At 45.6% G+C, this 9,472-nt stretch overlaps 1 protein-coding gene across 1 annotated transcript; it reads left to right on the forward strand.

Moving 5' to 3' along the window:
- Nucleotides 1-1,871: 1,871 nt before the first annotated feature.
- On the forward strand, nucleotides 1,872-5,033 carry LOC123726602 (vegetative cell wall protein gp1-like). Its single transcript, XM_045693713.1, has 2 exons — nucleotides 1,872-1,910; nucleotides 4,095-5,033. Exons 1-2 carry the CDS (start codon nucleotides 1,872-1,874, stop codon nucleotides 5,031-5,033), a joined length of 978 nt encoding a protein of 325 aa, XP_045549669.1.
- The last annotated feature ends 4,439 nt before the right edge of the window (nucleotides 5,034-9,472 follow it).

Raw genomic sequence — 9,472 nt, forward strand, 5'->3', positions numbered from 1 at the left:
AGACTTAAAGGTTGAGACTGAGTCTGCGTCTCTCACATGGGTAGGCAGACTATTCCATAAAAATGTATCTCTATAGGAGAAAGCCCTGCCTCCAGCTGTTTGCTTAGAAATTCTAGGAACAATTAGGAGGCCCGCGTCTTGTGACCGTAGCGTACGTGTAGGTATGTACGGCAGGACAAAATCGGAAAGATAGGTAGGAGCAAGCCCATGTAATGCTTTGTAGGTTAGCAGTAAAACCTTGAAATCAGCCCTTGCCTTAACAGGAAGCCAGTGGAGGGAGGCTAGCACTGGAGTAATATGATCAAATTTCTCATTCACACAGAATGAGCTCCTCCACCATCTCCGCTGTCACCACGTTGCCAGCCTAAACACACACACACACACACACACACACACACACACACACACACACACACACACACACACACACACACACACACACACACACACACACACACACACACACACACACACACACACACACAAGTCCCCAAAGCACACACATCCTTGGGTTGCTCCTCTTTTCAGTTCGCTGCAGCTAGCGACTGGAACGAGCTGTAACAAACGCTCAAACTGGACACCCACACACACACACACACAAGTCCCCAAAGCCCACACATCCTTGGGTTGCTCCTCTTTTCAGTTTGCTGCAGCTAGCGACTGGAACGAGCTGTAACAAACACTCAAACTGGACAGTTTTACCTCCAATCTCTTCATTCAAAGACTCAATCATGGACACTCTTACTGACATTTGTGGCTGTTTCTTATGATGTATTGATGTCTCTACCTTCTTGCCCTTTGTGCTGTCTGTCCCCAATAATGTTTGTACCATGTGTTGTGTTGCTACCATGTTTTGTTGCTGTCATGTTGTGTTGCTGTCATGTTGTGTTGCTACCATGTTGTGTTGCTGTCATGTTGTGTTGCTGTCATGTTGTGTTGCTACCATGTTGTGTTGCTACCATGTTGTGTTTGCTACCATGTTGTGTTTCTACCATGTTGTGTTGCTACCATGTTGTGATGCTACCATGTTGTTGTCATGTTGTGTTTCTACCATGTTGTTGTCATGTTGTGTTGCTGCCATGATGTGTTGTTGTATCAGGTCTCTCTTTATGTAGTGTTGTGGTGTCTCTTGTCGAGTGAGGGAAGGAGGGAAGGAGGGAGGGAGGGAAGGGAGTCGCCACTTCAGCATCTAATCCTAAACCATACAGCATCATATAGATCAATAGGCTACTGCCATCTCTTTTCACATCTAAACACTGATCTCTACCATTACTGCAGTCTTCCTGTTCTGCTGCAGGATGTCCAATCCATAATACTAGGGCATGTCTGAAGATCTCTATGTGTACATGATCATGTCCATCCATACATTCAATACTGAAGTCTGTGTTAAATGATCGGTTTTATTCACTGATGTAAAAAAGAGAGGGTGTAAAACATACAAGCGCTGAGCGAAAGTGTCAACAGTAGTAGTAATACTGTAGATGGCATGTGTAATGGAGCTCAGCTGTAAACAGTGTGTTACAAGGCAGAAGCTGAATCAACCAGTAGGCTGTCCATAGAGACAGTTAAAAACTACAGCTGAGCTGACTGGCTGCAGGCGCTGAATGAATGAACACTTGGAACAAATGGGCAAAAAAGATGCTTACCCCCATGGTACACTCCATGGTACACTCCATGGAACACTCCATATTACACTCCCATGGTGCACTCCATGGAACACTCCATGGAACACTCCATATTACACTCCCATGGTGCACTCCATGGAACACTCCATGGAACACTCCATATTACACTCCCATGGTACACTCCATGGAACACTCCATGGTACACTCCATGGTACACTCCCATGGTACACTCCATGGTACACTCCCATGGTACACTCCATGGAACACTCCATGGAACACTCCATGGTACACTCCCATGGTACACTCCATATTACACTCCATGGAACACTCCATGGTACACTCCATATTACACTCCATGGTACACTCCATATTACACTCCATGGTACACTCCCATGGTACACTCCATGGTACACTCCATATTACACTCCCATGGTACACTCCATATTACACTCCATGGTACACTCCATGGTACACTCCATGGAACACTCCATGGTACACTCCATATTACACTCCCATGGTACACTCCATATTACACTCCCATGGTACACTCCATATTACACTCCCATGGTACACTCCATGGTACACTCCATGGTGCACTCCATGGTACACTCCATGGTACACTCCATATTACACTCCCATGGTACACTCCATATCACACTCCCATGGTACACTCCATATTACACTCCATGGAACACTCCATGTTACACTCCCATGGTACACTCCATGGTCCACTCCATATTACACTCCCATGGTACACTCCATATTACACTCCCATGGTACACTCCATATTACACTCCCATGGTACACTCCCATGGTACACTCCATGGAACACTCCCATGGTACACTCCATATTACACTCCCATGGTACACTCCATATTACACTCCATGGTACACTCCCATTGTACACTCCATGGTACACTCCATGGTACACTCCCATGGTACACTCCCATGGTACACTCCATATTACACTCCCATGGTACACTCCATGGTACACTCCATGGTACACTCCATAATACACTCCATGGTACACTCCATATTACACTCCCATGGTACACTCCATATTACACTCCATATTACACTCCCATGGTACACTCCATATTACACTCCATAATACACTCCATGGTACACTCCATATTACACTCCCATGGTACACTCCATATTACACTCCCATTGTACACTCCATGGTACACGCCATGGTACACTCCCATGGTACACTCCATGGTACACTCCATGGTACACTCCCATGGTACACTCCATGGTACACTCCATATTACACTCCCATGGTACACTCCATATTACACTCCATGGTACACTCCCATTGTACACTCCATGGTACACTCCATGGTACACTCCCATGGTACACTCCATATTACACTCCATGGTACACTCCATATTACACTCCCATGGTACACTCCATGGTACACTCCATATTACACTCCCATGGTACACTCCATATTACACTCCCATGGTACACTCCATATTACACTCCATGGTACACTCCATATTACACTCCCATGGTACACTCCATATTACACTCCCATGGTACACTCCATATTACACTCCATGGTACACTCCATATTACACTCCCATGGTACACTCCATGGTACACTCCATATTACACTCCCATGGTACACTCCATATTACACTCCCATGGTACACTCCCATGATACACTCCCATGGTACACTCCATATTACACTCCCATTTTACACTCCATGGTACACTCCATGGTACACTCCATGGTACACTCCCATGGTACACTCCATGGTACACTCCATGGTACACTCCCATATTACACTCCATGGTACACTCCATATTACACTCCCATGGTACAATCCATATTACACTCCATGGTACACTCCCTATTACACTCCCATGGTACACTCCATGGTACACTCCATGGTACACTCCCATGGTACACTCCAGTGTGTCTGATACTCTACAGCAGATATGCATGTATCCTACCACGTGTGCTGACCCCTGGATGTGTTTATGAAATGTTTTGTCTGTCTCTGTGTTATCCCGATAGGCCATCTGTTGGTGAAATGTCTTCTCATTGACACTAAGCATTTAGATTTTCTGAGAAACATCCTCCTGTCTCATGATGCCCACTACCTTGACCCACAGTAACCCCTGAACCTTTCCCTTGTCTCTTCACCATGAGAAGGTCACTCACTCCTTTGAATCCCTCCCTCTCCTTCTTGGTCAGACTTCTTATACAACTCATGTATACTGACACTGTACTCAAGCAAACACTCTCTCAAAGGAATCAAGTACTATGACAAGTCCTCCTTATTGAGATACACTTTAGCCAATAAATCAATATCAGCCACTACAACTAGGTCACATGATGTTCCCTGTAATAATGCCAGGGGTACAAACAAACAGCACACAGCAAACCCAGAGGAACACAATCCACAATTCCCAATCCCCCTACCCCCAGTTTCCTACCCCTTGTCCCTTACCCCTAGTCCCCTGTCCCCGACCCCCAGTCCCCTAACCCCAGCCCCCTGTCCCCGACCCCCAGCCCCCTGTCCCCGACCCCCAGTCCCCTACCTCCAGTTCCCTGTCCCCGACCCCCAGCCCCCTGTCCCCGACCCCCAGTCCCCTACCCCCAGCCCCCTGCCCCCTGTCCCCGACCCCTGACCCCCAGTCCCCTACCCCCAGCCCCCTGTCCCCGACCCCCAGCCCCCTGTCCCCAGTCTCCTACCCCCAGCCCCCAGTCCCCTACCCCCAGTCCCCTGTCCCCGACCCCCAGCCCCCTACCTCCAGTTCCCCAGTCCCCTACCCCCAGTCTCCTACCCCCTTGCCCCTACCCCCAGCCCCCTATCCCCGACCCCCAGTCTCCTACCCCCTGTCCCCTACCCCCTGCCCCCTGTTCCCGACCCCCAGTCCCCCAGTCCCCTACCCCCAGCCCCCTGTCCCCGACCCCCAGTCTCCTACCCCTGTCCCCGACCCCCAGCCCCCAGTCCCCTACCCCCAGCCCCCTGTCCCCTGTCCCCGACCCCCGACCCCCGACCCCCAGTCCCCTACCCCCAGCCCCCAGTCCCCTACCCCCAGCCCCCAGCCCCCTGTCCCCGACCCCCAGCCCCCTGTCCCCGACCCCCAGTCCCCTACCTCCAGTTCCCCAGTCCCCTACCCCCAGTCTCCTACCCCCTGTCCCCTACCCCCAGCCCCCTGTCCCCGACCCCCAGTCCCCCAGCCCCCAGTCCCCTACACCCCCAGCCCCCGACCCCCAGCCCCCTGTCCCCGACCCCCAGTCCCCTACCCCCAGTTCCCCAGTCCCCCAGCCCCCTCCAGGCCGACCTCATTGTCTGCAGTCTGTTCTTCAGACTGCTTCTCTTGGGTCTGAACAGGACATCCGTAAAGTCCAGTTTGAGGTCTGTGTCAACACGAGGCATGGTTCCTGAGTTATGGAGGATCATTGAGGAGGTTATTCTGAGGCAGAAGGCTGCTGTGTTTTTCGTAGGCACCAAGCCCCAGACCGCAACCTCCAGGAGTGGATTTATAGTGTATGGTGGCCCCCTGGAATCTCCTTCTCCTTCTCTTTCCCCTTCACCCTCACTCTCCCCTCTCCTTTGTTGTTCTCCCTTTCACCTCCCTCTCTCGCAGTGGAGTGGGCAGAGCAGCTGTGGCAGCCGCAGACGTTGCTTGTCTGGGCAGATTAAGCACACACATCTTGTAAACATACACTACGGTCAAAAGTTTTAGAACACCTACTCATTCAAATGTTTTACTTTATTTTTACTATTTTCTACATTGTAGAATAATAGTGAAGACATCAAAACGATGAAATAACACATATGGAATCATGTAGTAACCAAAAAAGTGTTAAACAAATCAAAATATATTTTATATTTGAGATTCTTCAAATAGCCACCCTTTGTCTTGATGACAGCTTTGCACTCTCTTGGCATTCTCGCAACCAGCTTCACCTGGAATGCTTTTCCAATAGTCTTGAAGGAGTTCCCACATATCCTGAGCAGTTTTGGCTGCTTTTCCTCCACTCTGCGATCTGACTCATCCCAAACATCTCAATTTGTTTGAGGTCAGGGGATTGTGGAGGCCAGGTCATCTGATGCAGCACTCCATCACTCTCCTTCTTGGTAAAATAGCCCTTACACAGCCTGGAGGTGTGTTGGGTCATTGTCCTGTTGAAAAACAAAGGATAGTCCCACTAAGCCCAAACCAGATGGGATGGCGTATCGCTGCAGAATGATGTGGTAACTATGCTGGTTATGTGTGCTTTGAATTCTAAATAAATCACAGACAGTGTCACCAGCAAAGCACCCCCACACCATCACACCTCCTCCTCCATGTTTTACGGTGGGAAATAGACATGCGGAGATCATCCGTTCACCCACACCGTGTCTCACAAAGACACAGAGGTTGGAACCAGAAATCTCCAATTTGGACTCCAGACCAAAAGACACATTTCCACCGGTCTAATGTGTCCTTTAGTAGTGGTTTGTTTGCAGCAATTTGACCATGAAGGCCCGATTCATACAGTCTCCTCTGAACAGTTGATGTTGAGATGTGTCTGTTACTTGAACTCTGTGAAGCATTTATTTGGGCTGCAGTTTCTGAGGGTGGTAACTCTAATGAACTTATCCTCTGCAGCAGAGGTAACTCTGTGTCTTCCATTCCTGTGGCGGTCCTCATGAGAGCCAGTATCATCATAGCGCTTGATGGTTTTTGCAACTGCACTTGAAGAAATATTAAAAGTTCTTGAAATGTTCAGTATTGACTGACCTTCATGTCTTAAATTAATGATGGACTGTAATTTCTATTTGCTTATTTGAGCTGTTCTTGCCATAATATGGACTTCGATTTATACCAAATAGGGCTATCTTCTGTATACCCCTCTACCTCATCGCAACACTACTGATTGGCTCAAGCGCATAATAAAGGAAAATCAATTGCACAAATTAACTTTTAAGAAGGCACACCTGTTAATTGAAATGCATTCCCGGTGACTACCTCATGAAGCTGGTTGAGATAATGCCGAGAGTGTGCAAAGCTTTCATCAAGGCAAAGGGTGGCTATTTGAAGAATCTCAAATATAAAATATTTTTTGATTTGTTTAACCCTTTTTTGGTTTCTACATGATTCCATATGTGTTATTTCATAATATTGATGTCTTCACTGTTATTCTTCAATGTAGAAAATAGTAAAAAATAAAGAAAAACCCTTGAATAAGTAGGTGTTCTAAAACTTTTGACCGGCAGTGTACACACACACACAAACACACACACACACACACACACACACACACACACACACACACACACACACACACACACACACACACACACACACACACACACACACACACATACCCAAGACCTTTCTTCTGAGGTCTTGGCTGATATCTTTTGATTTTCAGACTCACACTGCAATGGGGCTCTGCAGCTCTGCAGCACAGTAGAGCATCACCTCCTGTCCAGTATAGTATAGTCCAGTAGAGTATAGTCCAACAGAATATAGTCCAGTATAGTATAGTCCAGTAGAGTATAGTCCAACAGAATATAGTCCAGTATAGTATAGTCCAGTAGAATATAGTCCAGTATAGTATAGTCCAGTAGAATATAGTCCAGTAGAGTATAGTCCAACAGAATATAGTCCAGTATAGTATAGTCCAGTAGAATATAGTCCAGTAGAGTATAGTCCAGTATAGTATAGTCCAGTAGAGTATAGTCCAGTAGAATATAGTCCAGTAGAGTATAGTCCAGTATAGTATAGTCCAGTAGAATATAGTCCAGTAGAGTATAGTCCAACAGAATATAGTCCAGTATAGTATAGTCCAGTAGAATATAGTCCAGTAGAGTATAGTCCAGTAGAGTATAGTCCAGTATAGTATAGTCCAGTATAGTCCAGTAGAGTATAGTCCAGTATAGTGATGTAGAAAATAGTCCAGTATAGTCCAGTACAGTATAGTCCAGTAGAGTATAGTCCAGTAGAGTATAGTACAGTATAGTCCAGTACAGTATAGTCCAGTAGAGTATAGTCCAGTATAGTCCAGTAGAATATAGTCCAGTATAGTATAGTCCAGTATAGTCCAGTATAGTATCGTTCAGTATAGTACAGTCCAGTATAGTCCAGTAGAGTATAGTCCAGTGGAGTATAGTCCAGTATAGTATAGTCCAGTAGAGTATAGTCCAGTATAGTCCAGTAGAGTATAGTCCAGTATAGTCCAGAAGAATATAGTCCAGTATAGTCCAGTAGAATATAGTCCAGTAGAGTATAGTCCAGTAGAGTATAGTCCAGTATAGTACAGTCCAGTATAGTCCAGTAGAATATAGTCCAGTATAGTCCAGTAGAATATAGTCCAGTAGAGTATAGTCCAGTAGAATATAGTCCAGTATAGTCCAGTAGAGTATAGTCCAGTGGTGTATAGTCCAGTAGAGTATAGTCCAGTGGTGTATAGTCCAGTAGAGTATAGTCCAGTAGAGTATAGTCCAGTAGAGTATAGTCCAGTATAGTCCAGTAGAGTATAGTCCAGTAGAGTATAGTCCAGTAGAGTATAGTACAGTATAGTCCAGTAGAGTATAGTCCAGTATAGTCCAGTAGAATATAGTCCAGTAGAGTATAGTCCAGTAGAGTATAGTCCAGTATAGTATAGTCCAGTATAGTACAGTCTAGTATAGTTCAGTATAGTACAGTCCAGTATAGTCCAGTAGAGTATAGTCCAGTGGAGTATAGTCCAGTATAGTATAGTCCAGTAGAGTATAGTCCAGTATAGTTCGGTATAGTACAGTCCAGTATAGTCCAGTAGAGTATAGTCCAGTGGAGTATAGTCCAGTATAGTATAGTCCAGTAGAGTATAGTCCAGTGGTGTATAGTCCAGTAGAGTATAGTCCAGTAGAGTATAGTCCAGTAGAGTATAGTCCAGTATAGTCCAGTAGAGTATAGTCCAGTAGAGTATAGTCCAGTAGAGTATAGTCCAGTATAGTCCAGTAGAATATAGTCCAGTAGAGTATAGTCCAGTAGAGTATAGTCCAGTATAGTATAGTCCAGTATAGTACAGTCTAGTATAGTTCAGTATAGTACAGTCCAGTATAGTCCAGTAGAGTATAGTCCAGTGGAGTATAGTCCAGTATAGTATAGTCCAGTAGAGTATAGTCCAGTATAGTTCAGTATAGTACAGTCCAGTATAGTCCAGTAGAGTATAGTCCAGTGGAGTATAGTCCAGTATAGTATAGTCCGGTATAGTCCAGTGTAGTCCAGTATAGTATAGTTCAGTATAGTATAGTTCAGTATAGTATAGTCCAATATAGCCCGGTAGAGTATAGTCCAGTATAGTCCAGTAGAGTATAGTCCAGTATAGTATAGTCCAGTATAGTCCAGTAGAGTGTAGTCCAGTAGAGTGTAGTCCAGTAGAGTATAGTCCAGCATAGTCCAGTCCAGTATATTCCAGTAGAGTGTAGTCCAGTAGAGTATAGTCCAGTATAGTATAGTTCAGTATAGTCCATTATAGTATAGTCCAGTATAGTCCAGTATAGTATAGTCCGGTATAGTCCAGTATAGTATAGTTCAGTATAGTATAGTTCAGTATAGTATAGTCCAGTATAGCCCGGTAGAGTATAGTCCAGTATAGTCCAGTAGAGTATAGTCCAGTATAGTATAGCCCAGTAGAGTGTAGTCCAGTAGAGTGTAGTCCAGTAGAGTATAGTCCAGTATAGTCCAGTAGAGTATAGTCCAGTATAGTATAGCCCAGTAGAGTGTAGTCCAGTAGAGTATAGTCCAGTATAGTATAGTCCAGTATAGTCCATTATAGTATAGTCCAGTATAGTCCAGTATAGTATAGTCCGGTATAGTCCAGTATAGTATAGTTCAGTATAGTATAGTT

This window comes from Salmo salar, chromosome ssa14, assembly GCF_905237065.1.
Source record: "Salmo salar chromosome ssa14, Ssal_v3.1, whole genome shotgun sequence".
Taxonomy (NCBI): domain Eukaryota; kingdom Metazoa; phylum Chordata; class Actinopteri; order Salmoniformes; family Salmonidae; genus Salmo; species Salmo salar.

Coding starts and splice junctions, on each gene's coding strand:
- LOC123726602 (XM_045693713.1), top strand. CDS start 1,872: ATGGTACACTCCATGGAACACTCCATGGAACACTCCATG. Junction 1,911..4,094: donor ACTCCATGGAACACTCCATG/GTACACTCCCAT, acceptor CCTTACCCCTAG/TCCCCTGTCCCCGACCCCCA.